Source organism: Carcharodon carcharias, chromosome 4 (genome assembly GCF_017639515.1).
Source record: "Carcharodon carcharias isolate sCarCar2 chromosome 4, sCarCar2.pri, whole genome shotgun sequence".
NCBI classification, from domain to species: Eukaryota; Metazoa; Chordata; class Chondrichthyes; order Lamniformes; family Lamnidae; genus Carcharodon; species Carcharodon carcharias.
In genome coordinates this window covers 896,203-921,160 of record NC_054470.1, presented here as the reverse complement: position 1 = coordinate 921,160, position 24,958 = coordinate 896,203, and the positions used below count along the sequence as shown (strand labels likewise).

The window sequence follows — 24,958 nt, the reverse complement described above, 5'->3', positions numbered from 1 at the left end:
GAGCAGTGACATAGGCTCCAAATTAAAGAAAGAACTGCAGGGAGCAGACTTTGAGTGAAGTGGACGTGAGAGAAGCCCTGAAGATCCGAGAACGCAGCCGAAGGTTGGTGACTTCGTGCTGCAAGCCGTTGGGGCAAAGGTACCCCTTTGGGGCAGTGTTGTTCTGTTTGACACACCCGAAGGTCTGAGATTGTGCTTGGAAATTGAAGCTTTAGTGTACTCGGAGATCCAGGGGAAAGGAATCTCAGAAGGCGAGATTGAGTGGGTCATGGTTGAAGCCGTCCGAGTGGGACCGACTTTTGGAAAGAATTCCAAGGGGGAATCTTCAAAGGTGGATATTGGAGACCCCCATGAGAAAGATGAGGTTCCAATGAGATTGGTCGGCTCACAATGTGACAAATGTCTGGGTGGATTGAGAAATCCATGGAATCGGATTTGGTTGCATCTATCATTTATTCTGTAGTGTGGCATATTCGACCACAGTACGCCTGTTAATTCACATGTACCTCATACTTACCTTGAATGTAAGCTGTATAAGATGGATGGATATTGTAAATTGTTTTATCTTTCTGAACTTTTATTGTAAAAACTTTTTTTGTTCCAAGCCAGTGGGATCTTGTGGCTTTATTTGCTTAGTAAGCATCATGAATCTCAAACCTTGTCTACTTTAAACAAAATCTTACCAGTCCCTAACTGGATCTTACCAACAACTTGGGGGGTCTGGCCAAGGATCATGACGATTTATTGTGTGTTTCCTATGTCGGTACAATCCAGCAAATTCAATTTTATTTCCCAATTGGGTGCAGCTATGTTTTATGAGTTTTTTGCTGTTTCACCATAACAGCGTAGAGAGTTTGAAAAAAATAAGACTAGGAGGAATGTCACCACATTTATTACTAGATAACACTCAATTCGGCTGTTACCATGTGCAAGTTTCAGATGGTTGCAAAAGTTAATGGCAAAACATTAGCATAACTTTTTAAATGTGTATTTGCTGTGTAAAAGAGGAAGAAACCTGATTGGTGCTGCATGGATTTCTATTTGAATGAGCTCACTGATATTAAAAGATCTCCATCCTAAAATGCACCTTATTGACGTCGTTGTTTTTGAAGAGCATCAGAATACATTTTACCTAAATAATTGTCGGTTTGTTTCAAGAAACTGGCATTTTATTTTCCATTGAGCTGATGCAATCAAGAAACAGCTGAAGAGATGGGATGCTGCAAAGTCAATGGGCCCTGACAACATCCCAGCAATAGAACTAAAGAATTATGCCCCAGAACTAGCCGCGCCCCTAGCCAAGCTGTTTCAGCACATCCACAACACTGGCCTCTATCTGACAGTGGAATATTTCCCAGGTATATCCTGACCATAAACAGCAGGACAAATCCAATCTGGCCAATGACTGCCCCATCAGTCTCCACTCAGTAAAGTGATGGAAGGTATTGTCAACAGTGTTAAGTAACAGTTACACTGCAATAACCTGCTCACTGATGCTCAGTTTGGGTTTTGCCAAGGTCACTTGGCTCCTGACCCCTTTAGAGCCTTTTTCCAAACATGGACAAGAGAGCTGAACACAAAAGGGGAGGTGAGAGGGACTGCACTTGACATCAAGACAGCACTTGACCAAGTGTAGCATCAAGGAGCCCTGGCAAAATCGAAGTCAATGGCAATCAGGGAGAAGAGTCTCCAATGGTAGGTGTCATACTTAGCACAAGGGAAGATGGTTGTGATTGTTGGAAGTTTATCATCTCAGTCCCAGGATATCACTGCAGGAGTTCATCATGGTAGTGTCCTAGGCCCAACCATGTTTAGCTGCTTCATCAATGACCTTCCTTCCATCATAAAGTCAGAAGTGGGGATATGTGCTGATGATCGCACAATGCTCAACACTATTCGTGACTTCTCAGATACTGAAGCAGACCACGTCCATTTGCAGCAAGCCCTGGACAACATTCAGGTTTGGGCTGATAAAAGGCAAATAACATTCATGCCACACAAGTGCCAAACAATGACCTTCTGGAACGAGAGAGAATCTAATCATCTCCCTTTGATGTTCGATGACATAAACATTGCTAAATGCCCATTATCAACAATCATTGACTAGAAATTGTACTGGACTAGCCATATAAATACTGTGACTACAAGAGCAGGTAAGAGAACTGGGAATTCTGCAGCGACTAACTCCTGACTCCGCAAGCCTGTCCAGGCATAAATCATGGATGTTATGGTTCTGTCCACTTCTCTGGATGAGTGCAGCTCCAACAAAACTCAAGAAGCTCGACACCATGCAGGACAAGGCAGCCTGCTTGATTGACACCCCATCTACCACCTTAAATATTCACTCTCTACATCACTAGTCCACAGTGGCAGCAATGTGTACTATATACCAGATACACTGCAGCAACTGACTAATGTTCCTTCAACAGCACCTTCAAAACCCATGATCTCTACCATCTAGAAGGACAAGGGCAGCAGATGCATGGGAACACCAACTCCTGCAAGTTTCCTTCCAAGGCACACACCATCCTGACTTGGAACTGTAACGCTGCTTCTTCACTGTCACTGGATTAAAATTCTGGAATTCCCTAACAGCACTGTGGGTGTACTTACACCAGATGCACTGCAGCAGTTCAAGAAGGTGGCTCACCACCATCTTCTCAAGGGCAATTAGGGTTGGGCAACAAATGTTAACATTGCCTGCGACACCTGCATCCTATAAAATAAAAGCAGGGGTATATGTGGATGGATAAGTAGCATGTTATTTTGGGTGCGAGGCTGCTGAAATTTGCTGTTAGGAGTGCTATGCCGGTTGTAGAACCCCCATTTGTAATTTGTACCAGTGGACCTTAAAGGGACTGCTGGTGTCTGTTCAAAAAGTGAAGGCAGCCACATGTGCTGTCCATACTGCTCAGTAACAATGAAGACAGGTTTGTTTTTGGATGAGCGCATTAGGGAACTGAAGGCACTTCATACATTGGGCAGAATTATCCCTTTGGCTAGTGGGGGTGGGGGCCCGCTTGTCAACGCGTGGTGAGGTCGGGTGGGCATCCCGAAGTCACCGCGCGTCATTTAGATTTTCAGTTCGGCGGACGCGCATGGTGAGGAATAGTGTTTTTGAAAACGGAAAATGGGTCCTGTGCATTTAATTCGATTAAATTCATCTGGATTTTAAATGTTTCTGATGTGTGCTTCTGCCACCATCTAATGTGACAGGTAGTGCACTTCCGTTTGGAAATATTTACATGCTGCCTGCGTGGCTAAATTTCTAGAATTTGAAATTCTACCGTGTTATGATCGCTACCCCCTAGAGGATCCTTAATTACAAGATCTCTTTTTAATCCTACTTCATTACACATTATTAGATCTAAAATAGCCTGTTCCCGGGTAGGTTCTGCAACATATTGCTCTAAGTAACAATTCCTGATGCACTCTACAAATTCATCTTCTATATTATCCCCACCAATCTGATTTGTCCAGTCACTATGCAGATTAAACTCACCCATGACAACTGTAGCGCCCTTCTTACATGCCTCCATTATTTCCTGATTTATACTTTGTTCTACAATGAGGCAACTCTTTGGGGGCCTATGGACGACTCCCCTTGCAATTCCTTATTCCCACCCAACCTGATTCCATATCATGATCTATGCACCGATATCACTACTCACCACCACACTGATACCTTCCTTTATTAACAAAGCTATCCTACCACCTTTTCCTTTTTGCCTATTTTTCTAGAACGTCGAATGCCCTTGAATATTGAGTTCCCAGTCTTGATCACCCTGAACCAAGTCTCTGTAATAGCCATCAAGTCATATCCATTTATTTCTACTTGTGCCATCAACTCATCTATCTTGTTACAAATGCTGCGTGCATTCAGATAAGGAGCCTTAAGCTTCGACTTTTTACCATTATTACTCATTCTGCTTCTAAATTCTGCTGCACTCTTCTGCTTATATTTTCTGCCCCTTCCAGTCACAATTTGATTATCGCTCGCCTCTTCACTACCTTGCACCTCTGCTTTCTCACTCCTTTTTGATTTTCTTGAACCTCTCTTCAATTGAACCCTCCCCCTACCCCCACTAATTAGTGTAAAGTCCTATCTACAACTCTAGTTATATGATTCACCAGGATACTGGTATCAGCATGGCTCAGATGAAGCCCGCCCCAATGAAACAGCTCTATCCTTCCCCAGTACTGGTGCCTGGTGCCAGTGCCCCATGAATCGGAACCCATTTCTCCCACACCAATCTAAGCCACGAATTTATCTCACTAATCTTATTTACCCTACGCCAATTTGCACCTGGCTCAGGTCGTAATCTGGAGAATATTTTAATTTAGCCCTGAGCTGCTCGTAGTCCCTCAGCGGAACCTCTTTCCTAGTCCTAGCCTATGTCATTGGTACTCATGTGGACTACGATGACTGGATCCTTCCCCTCCCACTGCAAGTTCCTCTCCAGCCCAGAAAAGATGTCCTTAACCTTGGCACCAGGCAGGCAACACAGCCTTCAAACTTTCTGTCTTTGCTGCAGAGAACAGTATCTATTCCCCTAACTATGCTATCCCCTATTACTACTACATTTCTCTTTTCTCCCCCCACTTGAATGGCGTTCTGTACCACGGTGCTGTGGTCAGTTTGCTCATCCTCCCTGCAGTCTGTGCCCTCATCCACTTCGGGAGCAAGCACCTCGTACCTATTGGACAAGGGCATCGGCTGAGACTCCTTCATAGCCAAATTCTGGATCCCCATACCTGCCTCACTCAGTCACACCCTCCTGTCCCTGACCACGGAACAAATTTGATGTAATTAATCTAAGGGGTGTGACTGCCTCTTGAAACACAGTGTCCGGGTAACTCTCCCCCTCCCTGATGTGTTGCGGTGTCCGCAGCTTGGACTCCAGCTCATCAACTCTGAGCCGAAGTTCCTTGAGCAGCCAACACTTGCTGCAGTTGTGGTCAGTGTGGATCGCACCAGCATCCACCAGCTCCCACATAATGTGACCTACTGATCCTTGTGGAACCCCACTGGAAACAGTCATCCAGTCACAAAAACACCCCTCAGCCATCATCATCTGCCTCCTACAACAAAGCCAATTCTGGATCCAATTTGCCAAATTGCCTTGGATCCCATGGACTCTTACCTTCATTATCAGTCTCCCATGTGGGACCTTATCAAAAGCCTTGCTGAAGTCCAAGTAGACTATGTCAAATGCATTGCCCTCATGTACACACCTGGTTACCTCTTCGAAAAATTCAGTCAAATTGGTCAGACATGACCTCCCCTTAACAAAATCGTGCTGACTGTCCTTGATTAATCCCTGCCTCTCCAAGTGTAGATTAATTCTGTCCCTCAGAATTGCTTCCAATAGTTTCCCCACCACTGAGGTTAGACTGACTGGCCTGTAGTTCCCTGGTTTATCGCTTCTTCCCTTCTAGAATAATGGTACCACATTGTCTGTCCTCCAGTCCACTGGCACCTCTCCTGTGGCCAGAGAGGTACTGAAAATTATTGCCAGCGCCCCTGTTATCTCCTCCCTTGCCTCACTCAACAGCCTGGGATACATTTCATCCAGGCCTGGAGATTTATCAACTTTTAAGCCTGCCAGACCAGTTAGAACCTCCTCCCTTTCTATGCTAATTTCTTCAATTATATCATAGTCCTTCTGCCTGATTTCCATACCCACGTCGTCCCTCTCACCTGTGAACACCGACACAAAGTATTCATTTAGAACCCTACCTACGTCTTCTGGCTCCACACACAAATTACCACTATGGTCCCTAATGGGCCCAACTCTTTCCCTCAGGAAAAATTTTCCACCCATTGTGGGGGGGGGGGGTAAGTGCGGATGCAGATGCAGGCAGGCGTGCCTCCGATTGGCACCAATAGGGGGTGCACCGCCATCTTACATGGGTGGGCCAATTAAGGCCCACCTATCCGCGCTCCCTGTGCGCGTGGGGTGGGGATTCCCTCAGCCGAGCATGCGCACGAAAGAGCGCACTGATCTCCCTGAAGCTAAGTGCTGCCTCGGAGACCGGCTCGGAATTAAAATTTGCAATAAAAATGATAGAAAAATTTCCCTGACGTCCCTTCATGTGACACATGAGTTAGGACATATCCATAACTTTAACTGAAACCTTTATTAAAAATTTAAATACCCTCATGAAACCTCATCCTGCCCGTGGATGAAGTTTCATGCTTTTCTGAAGCCCGCCAGGGCTCCTGGTCTGCCCACCAACCTTAAGGTTGGAACGGCAGGTCCATTAATGATTTCAATTAGTTCCTCAATGGCCTCAACAGGCCGTTGTCAGGTCAGCAGGTATGCAGCTGAGTCGGCTGAGCACCAGCCGACCTGAAAATGGAAATGACACAGGATGATGTCGGGAGTTTCACCTGATGTTATCCTGCGTCATTTTACACGTCGGTGAGCAGGCCCCGGCCCCGGCCCCACTCACCGACTAGAAGATCCTGCCCCTAGTTATCCTCTTACTCTTAATGTACTTTTAAAATAACTTTGGATTTTCCTTTATTTTACCGACCAATGTTTTTTCATGCTCCCTTTTTGCTTTCCTAATTTCCTTTTTAAGTTTCCCTCCTACACATTCTATACTCCTGTAGGACTTCTGCTGTTTTGAGCCCTCGGTATCTGCCATAAGCCTCCCTTTTTCTCTTTATCCAATCCTGTATATCCCTCGACATCCAGGGTTCCCTGGATTTGTTGGTCCCACCCTTTGTCTTTACTGGAATATGTTGGCCCTATACTCTCCCTATTTCCTTCTTGAATGAGTCCTACTGCTCTGACGCAGCTTCACCTAAAAGTAACTGCTCCCAGTCCACTCTGGCCAAATCATATCTGATCTTATTAAAATCAGCCTTCCCCCAATTTAGAACTCTGATTTCTGGCCCATGCTTGTTCTTTTCCTTAACAACCTTGACTCTAACAGAGTTATGATCACTATTTTCAAAATGCTCCCCCACTGATACCTCTACCACTTGCCCGGCTTCATTTCCTAAAATTAAGTCCAGGACCTTCTACGTACTAGCTTAAAAAGCTTTCCTGGATGCATTTTAAGAATTCTGCTCCCTCTAAACCTATTGTACTATGACTAATCCAGTTAGTATTAGGGAAGTTGAAATCCCCTGCTATTACTACCTTACTATTTTTACTCTTCTCTGAAATTTGCCTACATATCAGCTCTTCTACTTCTCTCTTACTGTTTAGGCCTATAGTACACTCCCAGCAATGTGATTGCTCCTTTTTTGTTTTTCAGTTCTACTCATATGGCTTCATTTGAGAAGCCTTCTAAGATGTCATCCCTCTTTATTGCTGTAATTGATTCCTTGATCAATATTGCGATACCCTCTCCTCTTTTACCTCCTTCATTGTCTCACCTGAAGACCCTATATCCCGGAATATTGAGCTGCCAATCCTGCCCCTCTCTCAACCATGTCTCCATGACAGCAATGACATCATACTTCCATGTGTTAATTTGTGCCCTCAACTCATCTACCTTATTTGTCAGATTCCTTGCATTAAAATAAATACAATCCAACCTTGCCAAACTCCCTTGTGCCTTATCTGGCCTATAATTTCTATGCCTTCCAGACTCACTTGCTCTCTCTTCTAAGTTTAGCTGTGCATCTCCCCCTGATGAACCTCCTCTCAGGATCTCAAGTTAGTTAAACCCTCCCCAACAGCACTAGCAAACCTCCCGCAAGGATGTTGGTCCCATTCCAGTTCAGGTGCAACCTGTCCACCTTGTACAGGTCCCACTGCCCCCAGAAACTGTCCCAGTGTCCCAGAAATCTAAAGCTCTCTCTCCTGCACCATCTCTGCAGCCATTCATTCATCTGGACTAACCTCCTACTTTTATACTCTCTAGCGCGTGGCACCAGAAGTAATCCAGAGATTACTACCTTTGAGATCCTGTTTTTTAATCTGTTTCCTAGCTCCCTAAATTCTGCCTGTAGGACTTCATTCCTCTTTCTATCTATGTCATTGGTACTAATATGTATCACGATGTCTGTCTGTTTTCCCTCCCCCTTTAGAATGCCTTGCAGCCCTTCAGTGACATCCTTGCCCCTGGCACCAGGGACGCAACATACCATCCTGGAGTCACGTCTATATTGCGGCCACAGAAATGCCTGTCTGTTCCCCTTACTATCGAGTCTCCTACCACTATTGCTCTTCCCCTCTTTTTCCTCTCCCCCCAGTGCAGCTGAGCCACTCAGTGCCATGAGCGTGGCTGCACTCCCCAGAGGAACCGTTACTCTCACCGTTTTCCAACATAGAAAATCGGTTCTTGAGCGAAATGCACCCTGGGGATTTCCTGACTACCTGCCTGACACCTTTCTTCTGACTGATGGTCACCCATTCCCTCTCTGTCTCCACTTCCGAAAGCTGTGGGGTGACCACATCTAAAAATGTGCTATCCACGAAACTCTCAGCCTTGCGGATGCACCTCAGTGCCTCCAGCTGCTGCTCAAGCTCTGAAACTCGAAGCTCAAGTAGCTGCAGCTGGTGGCACTTCCTGCACACATGGTCAGTCAGAGCACAAGGCGCGTCTAGGACTTCCCACATGTTGTAGGTACATAACACAGGACCGAGCTGCCTTGCCATGCCTCTAGTTGAAATAAATCACCCTTACCTTAAGTTGAATACAGTAAAAAAAGTTAAATTATTTATGTACTTTAAATAAAAACTAGAACCCTTATCTTTCCTTAGCCATGGAAAAACTGGAAACACCAACTACTCACCAATTAGCTCTCACCTTTGTGCTGACATCACTTTTTGAAGTGACTGCTTCACCACGATGCTGACAGCAGGACACTGTTCCCAGACTGCTTCACCAAGATGCTGATTGTAGGACACACTTCCCAGACTGCTTCACAGTGATGCTGATTGTAGGACACTCTTCCCAGACTGTTTCACCGTGATGCTGACTGCAGGACCCTCTTCCCAAACTGCTTCACTGCGATGCTGACTGCAGGACACTCTTCCCAGACTGCTTCACTGCGATGTTGACAGCAGGACACTCTTCCCTTTAAGACCCTAGGATGCAGGCCATCAGGTACATGGGACTTATCAGCCTTTAGCCCCATTAGTTTTCTGAATAAGTTTTCCCCTAGTGATAGTGATCGCTTTAAGTTACTCCCTCCCTGTCGCTTCTTAATTTTCTACTATTCTTGGGATTCTCTTATATCTCCTGCCATGAAGACTGATACAATATACTTGTTTAATGTCTCCGCCATTTTCTTGTTTCCCATTATTAATTCCCCAGTCTCATCCTTTAAGGGACCGATGTTTAGTTACTCTATTCCTCTTTATATACTTTTAGAAGCTATCTGCTTTAATTTTTCTTGCTAATTTATTGTCATATTCTAGTTTCTCCAACGTTTTTTAAAGTCATCCTTTGCTGGTTTCTAAAATTTCCCCAATCTTCTGATCTACCACTAATCTTCACAGAATTTGATAACATCCTTAGCTTCCTTAGTTGGCTGTGGATGATGTATCCTTCTAGAAGAGTCTTTCTTTCCCTATGGGATGTATTTCTTGAGCATTATTAAATATCTCCTTAAATGTCTATGACTGCTTCTCTACCATCTTACCTTTTATCCTATTTTCCCAGTCCATGATCCACAACCTTTCTAATAGCCTCTAATTAAGCTACTAGTTTTAGATCCAAGTTTCTCACCCTCAAATTGGATGTGAAATTCCATCCTGTTATGATCACTCTTGCCTTGAGGATCCTTTACTATATCATTAATTAATCCTGTCTCATTACATTACCATGTCTATAATAGCCTGTTCCCAAGTTGGTTCCAGAACAAATTGTTCTAAAAATTGTTCCACATACACTCTATGTCTGGCTACCTTTACTAATTTGATTCTTCCAATCAAAATGAAGAATAAATCATTCAGAATTATTGCAGTACCTTTCTTACTGATCCCCATTATTCTTTGATATATACTCTGTCCTACAGTGTATCTACTGTCAGGGGACCTATAAATGACTCCCACCAATGACTTCATTCCTTTGCTATTTCTTATCCTCATCCAAACTAATTCGACATCCTCATCTTCTGAGCCAAGATAATTTCTCACTACTCAGCAGTTCTCATATTTATTAACAGAGCTACCCTACCTTCTTTTCCGTTCTTTATATCCTTCCTAAATGTCAAATACCCTTGAATCTTCATTTCCCACCTTGATCACTTTATAACCATGGGATGAATAGGGGGAGGCTGGACAGCTCACCCACCACCCACCCCCACCAACCCCTCCGGAGTAAAGTCTTGGCATGGAGCCAACTTGGTCCATGCTGGCCCACCCCACAGCTATAACATGCCGCTGGAGAGGATCAGTGTGGGATGTCCACTCCTCACTGTGCATGAAGTCCTGGAGCTGCTGGCCAATCGCTCCATTATTCCTAGCAGTGCTCAAAGCATACTAGTGACCACTGCTGGGACTGCAAGAAGACAAAGCAGCCCCAGGGATCCACAGAACCAGTAAGTCTGGGATATTGGGCATGGAGTGTTTCGGATGGGTGCAGTAGGGTGGGAGGATTGGGTTTCAAGCCTGAGGAGTGGAGGTGGGGTGGGGTTAAGGAGAAGGGGGTTTGATCTTTGGGGATGACCTCTGATCCATAAAGGGCAGCCCCCAAAGATCAACAACCCCCCCTTCCTTCCCAGCCTTTGAAGCAGGTAGGTAAAAAATTGGGCTGCCTGCTCCCACCCAGTTGCTCATGCCAAATCTTTTATGTCATGGGCAGTGTATTATCAGGGTCAATTGGCTTGGTAACAAGCCTAACTGACTCTTGATTACCTATTTGAATATGGTGGGTGGACTGCCGATTTTGGCACTTGCCCACTCGCTCCCTCACCTCCCCCCATATTATCAGGGTGAGCTTGGGGGTGGATGGGAATGTGGTAGGGTGGGCGCAGGCCCTATTTTATGTGTCCCCAACCATAAACACGCCGGCCAGAAACATGCCTGCCAGGGGCATGTAAAATCCTGCCCCATATCTCTGTCATGGCTATCACAGCATACTCATTTATTCCTATTTGTGCTATCAATTCATCCATCTTGCTTTGAATTCTGTGTGCATTCAGATGAAGAGCCTTTAAATTTGTGCTTTTACCATTTTTCCCTACTCTAACCCTTTGTCCTGGTGCACTCTTATGTTTGTACTGTCCGTCCCTTCCTATCACAATCTGGTTATCATTCCCCATATTGCTACCCTGCACTGTTACCTTTTCCTTTCTTGTTAACTTTCTAAATCTCCCCTAATGTGATGCCTTGCCCCCACTATTTAATTTAAAGACTTCTCCAGAGCCCTATTTATACAGCTCACCAGGACACTGGTCATCGTATGATTTAAGTGAAGGCTGTTCCAATGGTACAGCCCCCTCTTTCCCCAATACTGGTGCCATTGCCCATGCATCAAAACCCATTTCTCCAACACCAAACTTTGAGCCATGCATTCAACTCCGATTTTATTTACCCTATACCAATTTCCTCGTGGCTCAGGTAGTAATCCAGAGATTATTTACCCTTGTACTGTTTTTTTAATTTATTCCCTAACTGCACATACTCCCTTTGTTAATTTTACCTATGTCATTAATATCCATGTGGACCACAACAACTGGATCCTTCCCCCTTCATTCCAAGTTCCTTTCCAGCCCCAAGAAGATGTCTTTAACCCTGGCACCGGGCAGGCAAATCAGCCTTTGGGACTCATGATCTTGGCTGCATAGAACAGAATCTATCCCCCTAACTATACTGTCCCCTACTACCACTATTTTCCCTTTTACTCTCCACATTTGAATGGCCCCCTGTACCATGGTGCTGTCATCAATTTGTTTATCCTCCTTGCAGTCCTTGCTCTCATCCACACAAGCTGCAAGAACCTCGAACCTGTTGGACAAGTAGAAGGGCTGAGGCTCCTCCAGTGCTACCTTCTGGATCCCCATACTTGCAACATAGTTTTACCCTCCTGTCCCTTACCATGACCAAATCAGAAGTACTTAGTGGAACAAAGTGTCCATGTAACTTTCTCCCTCCCTTGCTCATCAGAGTGTCCAAAATTCAGATTCCAGCTCATCAACTCTGAACTGATGTTCCTCCAGCAGCAGACCCTTTCTGCAGATGTGGTTACTGTGGATCACGCTTGTGTTCACTAGCTTGAACACGCTAGAGCTGCAAAACATCATCTGTCCTGTCATCTTCCTTGTATTTTGTTTAATTTGGGGTTCAAGTTTAGAAATATCACTCAGTGATAATTTGTAGTTACATTAAGTAGTTTAACTAGTTAAGTTATAAATTTAATGCAGTACTTATATCTCGCTAGTACTAGTTCAAACTACTGCCCCAGTTTAGAGAAAAAAAAAACATAAAACTCACCAACCAATCATCTGCCTGCTTACCTAATTAATGCCTTTGGACTTCAGCGCTCAGGTCTCGTCGTGTCTCGCCTCCTTTCTTGGACAATTGTTTAGGCAGAATTTTTCCCTTGTCGGGCAGATGGGTGCCCGACCTGAATGGGAGAAAAATAGTCCACGATGATGTTGGGAGAGTGTCCCAATGTCATTGCACACTCTCGTGATATCACTCGGCAGGCGTGAGGCGTGCACGAGAGGTGGAAGTGCACCTGCCAACAATTAAGAGGCCTATTAAGGCCCTTAATCAATTAACTAAACAGAATTTTTCACTGCCTGTCCAACCGTTCAGTTGGCGGGCAGGCGAATAGGCCAAGCGGCCTTTGCAGTTTTTGCAAAATCTCATCCATGGGCGGGATGAGGTTTTGACCAGTGATTTAAAAAATGAAAACTTTTAAAACTCATTTTTAACAGGTCCCTGCTCCTGTGACAGAGTCACATGAGGGGACATGTTTGCCTTATTTTTCAATTGTTTATTTTTAATGTTAAAAATCTTCAGCTCCCTGAGGCAGCTCTGTGCCTTCAGGGAGCTTTCACTGAGTGCACCCACACGCATGCATTGACTTCTGTGCTCACCCTCCTCACCCCCACCCCCCCCGCTCCCGACCCCTCCCAGGCAGCGCTGAGCATTGCAGCATGCGATTCACACAGGCTGGCCGTTAATTGGCCCGCCAGCATGAAATTGTGGTTGGGACCCGATCGCAGGCGGGTTTCGTGGCCACTCCTGGGCCTGCCTGCCATGCTCTCCCGATGAGGTAAAAGTCCTGCCCTTTGTTCTGTAAAGGGCCAAAACATCACCTCTTCCTTCACTGCGCAAAATTCCCTTACTCACCAAATTCCCAAGTTCAGTGTTCTGTCAAGCTGGCCTTCATGCTACCTTCTGTATTTATACTAGCTGCAATTCCAAAGATCTGACCTGGCCCTGCTGGCTAGGAAACCTGTTCTAACCTAATTAACTAACTAGGTAGCTGCCACCAACAGCCAGCTGTTTACCACTGATCCAGGCTGAAAGAAACTACAAGTTAATGTTAAAGTAAAGTTAAATGTTAAATGCAACACTTGACTAGATTTTAGAAAGAGCTCAAATGTTAAAATACCTAGGCCTTAGTTTTTTGCTCCCGAGTCGGGTAGCAGAAGTTGGGAAATTTCTCAGCTTGCTGCATCCGCCTCAAGAAAGAGTGCCCCAAATGACAGGATCTTCGTTCCAGGTGGGTGGGGTGGGGGATGGGAGTTGGGCCCGACGCCCCTGGGCAGAGAGTCACAACTAATTATCAATTTGTATAAATTTCGAGATGCATGCCTTTATTTCAGTAGTAATAAGACCACCAAGTCTTATAATTTTTATAAAACTATATTAAACATTTATTAATAAGAGAAATGATTTTAAATACATACATAGATCCACAAATTACTATTATGATAACTTCTAAATCCCCTAATCAATCTAACTCCTAGTTACACTCTCATTAAGGTAATAGTAAGACACATAGGGCAGAAATTTTCGCTTGGCGGGCGGGCATGTGCCCGACCCGCTCGAGCATGAAATGACGCGCTGCCACCGACAATTAAAAGGCCTGTTAAAGCCATTAAGTAATCAATTAACTTAATTTTTTGCTGCCTAACGGTTGGCGGGCAAGCAAAAAGGCCAAGTAGCCTTTGCAGGATGAGGTTTCCAAAAGCAAATAAAATTAATTAAAACTTTAATTTTTCATTAATAACATGTCCCTGCTCATGTGACAGAGTCATTATATTTTTATCTTATTTTATTTTAAAAAGTGTTTTATCTCCTTGAGGCCGCTCCATGTCTCAGGGAGATTAAGTGCTCAGCCCGCCCGCCCTCTTCCCCCCATCTCTACACAGGCAGAGCTGAGCACTGCTCACATTTCACACTGGGCAGGTCTTAATTGGCCCACCAGCGTGAAATCACGGTCCGTTCCCGATCGCGGGCGGCTTTCCAACTGCCCCTGCCAAGGGCAAAATTCTGCCCATAGACTTTGAAAGATCCAGACAAAGAAACATAATACCCTGAATAAGTTGAATTCCAAGTGAGTTTTCTTAGCTTCAGTTCTTTGAGGACAGCAGCTTGAGGCATCGATGCTGAAGGCTTTTCACCCGCTTGTAAGATCTTAAAAATGCCTTCCCTTACAGTCTTTTCTTCGTGGTACATATCTTCCTCTTTGAATGCAAATACCCATTGTTTCACTATGTCCTTGGACTTTATCTCCCTGGTGATAAAACCCTCTCATAGCACTAAGTTTTACCAGTAATCTTTGGAAAAAATAAAGACACTTCTAAACTTCATCTGGTGAGATGATACATTTCACCCCTCCTTTGAAAACAATCTAGTCCGGTTAATTTCAAAATGCAAATGTTCCCTTGACACCTATGTTTCTAAACTTTCCCATGTTTACCTAATTAACATTTCAAACCTAGCCTCACTTCTTAGATCAAAGCACCCAGACTAATTCAATTAAGTATCTCACTGTTTAAAAGGCCCGCCTCGGTTCTCTGGGACTTTGCTCATGAAGTCCTCTAACTCTCACCCCTCACACTGCCACCCACTCCCCATGCCCATTTAAGCCAACTCATGCCAACCCATGTGCACTACCCACTCCAATGGCCCCTTATAGTCCTTATGCTAACTCATGTCACCTTGTGAACACCCACCCATCCCTGTTGCTCTTTGTAGTCCCTAAGGCAACTTCGTGCCAACTCGCCCCTAATCTACAGCTCTTTGCCCTTACATCTTCCATGCCAACTCACCCAATATCCACCTTGGGTAGACCTCAGGTGCCATACTGAGATGAATAAAATAAAGTTCCAAATATCTATTACGGATTCACCATATAAAAAAAACCTCCCATTCACGAAAGTCCATTCAATACATTTAAATTCCCTCAAGTACTTAATCGCTTATAAAAAAATCTTTTTATTCATAAGCCTTCATCAAACACAGCTAATCATTTAATAACCTCTTTGAGCTATAAATCAAAGTGTGAACTTACAATCCCTCACTATGATGTTAGTTTGCGGAAAGCAGCCAACTAAGCTGCATTCATAACAACAGTTTCATAGTCCTTACCCATTCATCAAGAGCTTTTACGGCTTTTCTAAAGATTTGTAATTCCCACACTGCTAGATAAGCCCCTTGCTCCAGCAAGAAAAGGTGTCTAATTGAACTCAGTTCTAGGTTCAAATGGCCCTGCTGAGTTCTTGTTTCCCATGGGCAGGAGTCACATCCCGCCCAATCTGTGTCCCCCCAACTGCAAAAAGGGGAGCTGCTGGAAATGAGAATGGGACTTCTGGATTGGGGTCCCTCCCGCCAATTTGGATATGCCATGGAGTTGCCATGGACTCTGCAAAAATCCAGACCTTAGAATTCCCTCAGCAAATTCCTGAGTTCAGTACTTTGTAGATGTACACCATTCAGCTGGTCTCCATGCTACTTATTTAATTTGGGTAACGAATGAGCAGCAATACCCGTGTTGTTTAGTAAAATGGCCAGCATGGGCTCAGGTTGAATGGCCACCTTCTGTGGTGTAATGACTCTATAATCAATAAGAGCCATGAAGATGCAGGATAGGTCCTGCAGTAGCATTATTAAGAGCCAAGGACCCTGCTGCAGGTAAATTGAATTTTTGGAACATTTTCCATTGCAGTCTTTGAAAGTATTTGAATGTTTTTAGAGATGTTTTGGTGAATTCCTGCATTTATCATACGGTGTTGCCTCATCATCACAGCAATGATAATAGACTGCAACAGGTATTAGAGCAGCAGTACCTGTGCCTCTGGCTCTGCAGCACCAGAGGGAAATGAAGCACAGGCAGTGGAGAAGACAAGTTCTAAACCATCCCCTCAGCCAAGTTGGAGAGGACACCTCTGTGCTCATTGACACTCACAGGAGGCTGTCTGACAGACCAACCAATGCACTAAGCATCTTGGGGTGCATACCCATTGAGCATTATCCTGCACGCCACCCTATCAAGGTCCTCATCTGAGTTCCCTGCAACAATACTTATCTGCCACCTTATCCTTTGGTGAGCTGGCCAACAATCCATCCATTATCCCTGGCCTGGTTGACAGTACATTTGTACCCAGGGACTCACCAGGTACTAATCCCAATTCTATACTAATCTCCAAGGTAAGTGCAGTGCCAGTGACTGAGCTGGTGGCTGTGTGTTAGATTAAGTGATGGGGCCTCTTCATCAGTGCTGTTGCTTTTTATGCTCCTTTTGGGGTCCTGTGGCCGGGCAGATGGCAGTCCTTGGGTATCTGAAAAAAGGAACTTAGAAGGGGAAGGTTGGGGTGAGGAAAGTGAGTGGGGTGAGAAGCAAGAGGTCCATTGTCACACCATCAGCAGTTTGCTCATCATGTCATATAGCAGAATTCGGGTGAGTTGGGAATTGCGGAGGGTCTTAAAGACAGGAACATATCATAATCCTTAATGTTCTGTGAGTCAGATGCTCCCAGCCCCCTTGCAACCGGCCCCATGATGCTGAGAGCCATCTCCTCTGTAGAGCTCATGAAGTGCAGGCGTCTTTGTCTGCAAGTTCTCCTCTGTTCCCTTTTATTGTATTGTCTCTTGTCCTGCAAGAGAGAGAGCAGAATGCCTCTGGTTGTGTAGGGATTTGTTTGGATGATGTGCCTGCCATGGCTGAACATCTAGATATATGTGAAAGCAGTGAAAGTTGGGTATCAGGCTTGGAGCATCAGTAGGTGTGTGAGGGTGAGGTGGAGTATTTGGGTGCTAGGCCTGAATTTTCACTGTCAGGGAACGCTGCTGGGTGAGTAATGAGGGTGTGCTGCAATTGATCAGTGTAAGGGGTTGGTGTTGTGGTGGGTAAGACATATTATGTGAAGATGCATTCACTGCATTTGACTACTCATGTGAGGTCATTAGATGTTTTGTGGCACTACTGTCAAGTCCTCAGGTCCATATTCTGGAAGTAGACATTTCTGGTCATATTTCCCAATTCCCTTCTAAAGTTAGTCCTTGAGGACCTCCTGACCATCTGCAGGAACAGAGCATCTCTCCTCTTGCCTGGGTGCACCACTAATGAATCCAACATTCCACCTGTAACTCTGGTTCCCTCTGCCTGTGATGGTGTTCTGTTTGCAAGAATTTACAATGCAGCAATCTTTTTATATCGCTTCCCTTTATGAAGCCACCTGTCTTTAAGAAGAACAGATTGCCTGTACACATGGTCTGCAAACAATGTTGTCAGGCCTCCTGTTGTGTACAGAGCTTGCTGGCAGCAAAAGAAGCTGAAAGCAGTGCCAGAGCGTGAGCTTGAGCCACAGTCATTCAGATGAGGTAGTTACACGAATTTTGCATGTTAGTCACCTCAATCCGAACGGGCGTGGACACAGTGAGATTTGCAAGCCCTACACCCAAAAATCAGGGCAACCTGATTTCTAACCTTTAGTGTTACAATATTCTCAGCTGTCATGACAATTTTTTTATTGGTAACTTTAGTTGACCTAACTTGAATTTTCCAACTTCTTCAAAAAAAACTTATTCGAAGAATAAAAATATCCACCATAAAATTTTGAAAAAATATGATTCTATTAAGCCAGCAAGTTGCCGATCCCATTTAATTCTGGAATTACTTAGATGCTATTCTCCTAAAGTTAAATATTTTTGCGAGGTCATTTTATAATAAAACTTTGAGTTAAAAATGCGATGTCACAAAAGTTTTGACTTGAGTACAGTTTTCCCAATCTGTGATGCAATAAAATAAACGGTGGCATATTATGAGTCAGTGCATTTAATCATCAATATACTGCTTGAATGTAACACTCCGATCACCGGTATGAATACAATTAAATTGGGTGATTCAAACTGGGTAGCAAAAACTCTTTTTGATTATCTTAACTATGTTTATTATTATTAATGCTTAGTAGCATGCTAGCATTTGCTAAAAATGTTCTATAATATTGTTCTGTATAGCATGCACTGGATAGTTCCATTACAAACACTGAAAAAGACACTTAATTTCATATTCAGAACATTCACAGCATATTTCCAGTTTGAAATAGTTGATATGTGGCACATTTAACTTCAACATTAATGATTCCACAAAGGTGAAAGAATTCAAAATATCAATACATACAATCTGAAAGCACTTAAAGATTATCAACAATTTCCTTTGAGACAAAACCCTGCTGAATAAATATGCCTGTTATTTTTTCAAAATGAATATAAAAATGCATTACACATATTGCTTGTATTTGTTGCATGCTCTATAGTGAAGGTTTATTAGTTTAATTTCATTTGAACTGTTAAAACTGGAAAAGCACTTTGGTGATATTAACACTTTTGATCTTTTGATAACAACAGAAATAAGTCACTCTAAATTTACTGAATGTCAGTGTTTTTGTTCCTTTACACCTTTTGTGCTGTTTTTAGGAAATGATTTAGGACATGGAATGAAGCATTTCATTATTCAAATTAAGTAGAGTAAACTGCTTGAACTGCCCCAAAATATTTATGAAGGAGAAAAGCTATAGTGCAAAACTGCAATGAAAATGTGTCATTTTAATTCTTATTAATAATAAAACTAAGTATAGAATGCACCACAGAAGAAACTAGTTTGAATAACATTGTATGGATTTACTTCAACACAATTTTAGATGTAAAACATAAAATAGACAAATTTAGCTGAAAATCTCCTAACTGACGACGGATTGAAATTCTGCTGAAGGCTTATGCAATTGAGTGCATATTTTAAAATTTTAAATAACATTTTGCATTATGTAAGCCATTAGGCTCTTGTTACTGTCTTTATGAAGCAGTTGCATGCAAGAAAATACAGTGGAACCTTCCTCATTACCAGCATGCACATCAATTAACAGCCATTATTGAATCAACACAAAAGCTAAGCCACATCACCGACATCTCATGCACAGATATAGTTTAAATAACTGCTGCAGTGAAATGGGTTATTTTTAGCTGTACTCATAAAGACGACTTGTAATGTTGGTTCTGCTATTTTTTCTTACTGTGTGTGATAAAATTTCTGTAAAGGACTGTGTACATGTCCCAGTTCCTGTGCATCACCCTAGCCATCAACCTTTTTTATATATCTTCAGCATATTTCTCACCTTGCGATGTGTCCTGTATAACGGATAAGCTAGTATTACCAAAGCTGACATCACTGTTGCCATTATCAGTGATGATCTTACCAAGACTAACACTACCAGCATTGGCATCACTAACATTAATATCACCAGCACTGACATCACTGCTGACATCACCAGCGCTGACATCACCAGTGATTTGAAGCACATCACCTTCCACTGTTTCTTGATTTTTATTTTCCATTGCTTCATTCTGCTGGAAAGATGAGTTGTTGGGATCAATGCTGCTATTTTCAACATTGGTATGGCTATTTGAACTTCCAAGGCGACTGGATGCCACTACAGCTTTTACAGCAGCCTATTGAGTGGAAAACATTAATTCCTTTTTAAGTTACTGTGAGATTGAATATTGAAAATGCAACACAAGCTGACATAAAAATTACTAGAATGTTATTAGTGTTGACACAATAATGTGAAAAATCAAGGGAACTGATTGTTAACATTTTCTCTAAAAGCAAACTACTGCAAATTCTGGAAGTCTGAAATAAAAACAGAAAATGCTGGAAATACTCAGAACTAATAATAGGTCACGACCTGAAACATTAACTGTTTCTCTCTCCACAGATGCTGCCAGACCTGCTGAGTATTTCCAGCATTTTCTGTTTTTATTTGTTAACGTTTGTTGTCTAATGAAAGTGATTCATCCCCACTACCTTGTATAGTTGAAAAAAAACTGCAAACTTCTAACAACAATAATATTTATATAGTGCATTTTATATAATTAAACATCCCAAGGTGATTCACAGGAGTGTTGCCAAACAAAATTTGGCACCTAGCCACCTAAGGAGAATTGAGGGCAGTTTAGTCAAAGAGGTAGATTTTAAGAAGCATCAGAAAAGTGAAAAGAGAAGCTGAGATGTTGAAGGGAGGAATTCCTGGCCTTGGCAGCAGAAACTTTAACTAATTTAAATCTTAGTATAACTTGCAATCAAATTATTTTTTAACTAAATATCTCAAGCATGTAGCACAATAGCAATAAATATGTGATGTTACTGTGAGTGACGTCAACATACAAATGTTTAACATGGTCACATCAAATTCCATTTTTAACAGATGCATTAATCCATTTAAAACAAAGAAAATTCCCATAATTGAGAGAGGATTTTCATTTAAGTGCATATTAAGACTTCTTTATGTTTAACAATAAATTTCCAATGTGATTTACTCAACCATCGATCTCAAAATATATTCAACATAGAAGCAAGCCATTTAATGGAAACTTGCAGTTTGAGAGCAGAAGATCCAGCACTGCTGCAGTTATCTGAAGGCCTGCAGCATTAGTTTGCAAGGGAAGGCATTTCTCCAGGGTTTTCACAGTTTCTCAGCTAAAGTTACAGAGCAGAAGAACTCTCGAGAAATTCACTCCCTACAAGTCCAGTTGCCGTTTATCCAGCTCAGCCACCTTGGCTGCATTTTGATCATGATATATATCTACAACTAATTCCAAATCTCTTTCAATCCTCAGGGCCCAAGCTAGCAGTAGTGTGACAGAGCAAGATTCCCAGACGCTAATTTGACAGGATGATGATCTCATCCAAGTCATTTCAATAGTCATGGCAGGCATTATGACAGGTGGACACTAACAGTCAAAGAAAATAAGAATATTTTTCTTATGTTCTTAAGTACACAACCAGGCCTCTTATCAAAGGCAAAAGCAAAATACTGTGCTGGAAATTTGAAATAAAAACAGGAAATGCCGGAAATACTCAGCAGGTCGGACAGCATCTGCAGAGGGAGAAACAGAGTTAACAGCCGGGAATTTCAAAGGGCCGTGAGCTTGGGACCCCGTGTGGGTAGGCTTTGAAAATCGCAATCCTGGAAGTCATCTCCAGATCCCTTTGCCTCTGGGGCAGTCTCAAATTTTGAAAGGGGAAGGGGCCAGTGGATGGGGTGGGGGGTGCAGCTGGGAACAGCCCTTTGAGCTCCTTAAGGAGTTTGTTAAGGGGTTGGTCCCTTCCCGTATACAATTATCACATTTTTATCAGATGAGCCCGAACAGTCTTGTGTATGTCTGTCCAGCTGTTGGGTTTGCCATGGAACCAAAATAAATTTCTGTGGAGTTGTCTTTGTAACAAATCTGTGGGGCCAGATAGCGCTAGCATGAGCACTGGTGCTAACCTGGTTGTGCAAGGCCACAGTCTGTCTTGTTCCACCTTTCCAAGAGCTGCCTACTCTAATTAGCAAAGCAGCGGTAGCCTCCAACATAGCATATGCCTCCTTTTGTTGCTGGCTTCAAACTGGCACCTCCCGCCTCCTGAAGGTATTTAGCACCTCTGATTCGGCTATTCTCCTGGTCATTAGGCTATTTACATTTAAAAATTATGTCGTGAGAGCAATACAGTTTGGGCACAGGGCTGCGTTAATCCGGCCCAAAGTTCCAGGTCAAAAAGGTTACTGACTTTAAATGTTATCTCTGTTTTCTCTTTGATTGAGCTGCTGAGTATTTCCAGCATTTTCTAATTACATTTGGTTTAGAGTATCTTAAGAGTTTTCCTAAGGTCCTGTATAGGATCTACACAAGCAGTTGGTCCTAAAATGCCACCAGACATGGCCCCAAAATTTCAGGATGAAAGGAGAACAGGAGGAAGATTTGTGCAACTCTTCCTATCATCAATTGGAATTTTGAATGAAGGGCAAAATGGAGAAGAAACATAACAGATTTGTGATCATACAAAATTCCTGTTATCTTTCCCCCAATATCCCCTTTGGTGATCCATCTGCCTTGTGCCCAGGAATTTTGAGCCTCCGCTGAGTTAATTCAGTTTAATTAACTGTACATTTATGTTCCATATTCTGTCATTTTTTTATTTGGTCGCGAAATGCGGACATCACTGGTAAGGCCAAAATTTATCGCCCATCCCTAAATACTCCGAAGAATGTAATAGTGAGCTGTATTCTTAAGCTGTGGCAGTCCTTGTGGTGTAGGTACAGCAACAGTCCTGTTAGGAAGGGAGTTCCAGGATTTTGACCCAGCAACAGTTAAGGAACCATACAATTACTATATCAAATATTTAACAAAATATTACTAACAATGCAACTGGACGTTTGCCTTGCTGTTTCATATCCTTCAGAACTGCTTTGCTGCATATAAGTTTCCATTATCTGCCACTGTTCTCCAGCCAAGTCGAATAAGTGCAGCAGAAGGTCCAGGAATTAGGCCAGATTCCAGAAACAGGTGATCTTGTTCTTATTTTGTATGTTGTCAGTCAGTCGTGCTGGTAGCATGGCAGGTGGCTTGATAGCACTGCATTTCCCATAGTACCAACAAAACCTAATATCTACCCCTGGTGGCTTGGATGGAATTTCTGTATTGATAAGGAAAACTCTGCCTAACTCTGGAAGGACAGCAGGATCAACAAAATGGCCCTCCACAGGCCAATCCTAGAACCTATGTCAGGATCAAAAGCCTGAAAATGTTTAGCCCTCTGTCTCTACTGCTTTCCTTAATTATGCATCAGCTCTGACTTAATGCACTCACTCAGCACCAAAAGATCACTGGTTTAAGCCCCACTCCAAAAGCTTAAGCACATCACTTATGTTGATGCTTAATGCAGTAGTGAGGTAAAAACAAAAAACTGCGGATGCTGGAAATCCAGTAGTAAGGGAGTGCTCCAACGGTGGAGGTGTCATCTTTCAGTTGAGACGTTAAACTGAGGCCCCAAATGCTCTCTCAGATGGATGTCTGATTGCATAACACTATTTGAAGAGCAGGCGTTCTGTTATCCTGACAAAAACTTATCCCTCAATCAATATCATTAAAACAAATTGCATCGTCATTTATTTTATGCTGTTTGTGGGTCCTTGCTGTATGCAAATTTGCGGTTATGTTTGCCTTTAAAAGTGCTTAATTGGTTGTGCGACACTTTGGGACATTCTGAGAATGAACTGCTCTACATAAGTGTGAGCTGTTTCCCAATAGCAAATTTGACTTGCTTACAGTTGGCTTTGGTATCAAGTTCATTTGCATTCATCAGAAGCAATAGGGTGTAAACAATCACTTCAGGACCACTTAATGTTTTCCCAGTCTGATTACACCACTTACAAGAACTCTTCATTTTTAGATTTTAACCAGTTATTTATCCTATGTTCCTTTTGGATTCTTGAGGTTTTAAGTTTAGTTGGACATCATTTCAAAATTTGCGGATGATTCTGGAAATTTAGGGTGGAATTTAATGAACCCCTCCCCCATGGAAGTAAGTTTGGAAGCGGGAGGGCATATTTGATTCGGTGGGAGGCTCTACTCCCCCGACCAATCAAGCTCTGGGTGGGAAGGGTGGCCACTTAAGTGCCTCACTTAACAGCCTCATCCTGCTGCTGCTAGAACTCAACCAGCAGCTGGTGGATAGCTCGACACCACCAGGTGGGACAACTGCCCAGCAAACCCTGTCCATTTTGTCTGCGGCCCACAGGGGAGGGTTTATCATACTCAGGCACTCTGTGCCTGATCAAGGAACTGGCTTTGTGATGTGGGAGGACCCATGGGAAGCCACCCCTGCCCTTTCCTCACCCCCGCTGGCACCTCTCCTTTACCCCCATCCCTTCCACACTTACCTTTCTCCAGGGTTCCATTGCCGATCCCTGGTGAAGGCCCCAGTGTTGTAAAGGATTGTTCACTGCTCCTGGTGGTGCTGCCGGTACTTGAGAGCTGCCTGGCTCTGACTTGCCAGCAGTTCCTGGAGATGGAATTTCCTCTACCAGGCTTAATTCAAAGGGAGACCTGACGCTGCCCAGGCAAGCACCTGATTGTTATAAAATTCCATCGGCCTCCCGAATATGATTGACACAGGGTTCCCACTGGTTTTTCAGCAGGTGGACGGGAACCCCACTGTGAACTTTAAATTCTGCCTGTAGTAAACAACTAGCAGGACATACAGACTGGTAACATGGGCAGACATATTGCAGATGAAACTTAATGCAGTAAAGCGTGATGTGATCCATTCTGGTAGGAAGAACGAAGAGAGATAATATGAAAAAAACACATTTTAAAGTGGGTGGGTGAACAGAGAATATCTGTGCACAAATTATTGAAGATGGCAGGACAAGTTGTGACAGCTGTTAAAAAGTGCATGGGAATCTTAGCTTTATTAATCGAGGAATCAAGTACAAAAGCATGGAAGTTATACTAAACATTTAGAAAACAGTTAAGCCCCAAGTAGAGTATTATGTTCAATTCTGTGCACCACACTTAAGGGATAAAGAGAGGGTGTGGGGTGTTCAGATAGAGGTAGTACCCTTGTATTTTCAGTCAGCTGCATCCTACTAGTAGGATGGACTGGAATCACTAGTCTTCATCAAACCCAGCTCTCACTGCTGGTTTCAAGTGCCACACCTTGGCACACCGCCTCAGCTGAGAACAAATCGTAGTGAAGAGAGAACTGA

At 43.3% G+C, this 24,958-nt stretch overlaps 1 protein-coding gene across 1 annotated transcript in view; it reads right to left on the bottom strand.

Annotated features, from left to right (window-relative positions):
- Positions 1 to 18,191: 18,191 nt before the first annotated feature.
- Positions 18,192 to 24,958, bottom strand: part of camk4 (calcium/calmodulin-dependent protein kinase IV) — a 300,351-nt gene continuing 293,584 nt past the window's right edge. Inside the window, exon 11 of the mRNA XM_041186348.1 lies at positions 18,192 to 19,877. Coding sequence (XP_041042282.1) covers positions 19,518 to 19,877 — 360 coding nt within the window. The 3' untranslated portion in view covers positions 18,192 to 19,517. The remainder of the gene's footprint in view (positions 19,878 to 24,958) is intronic.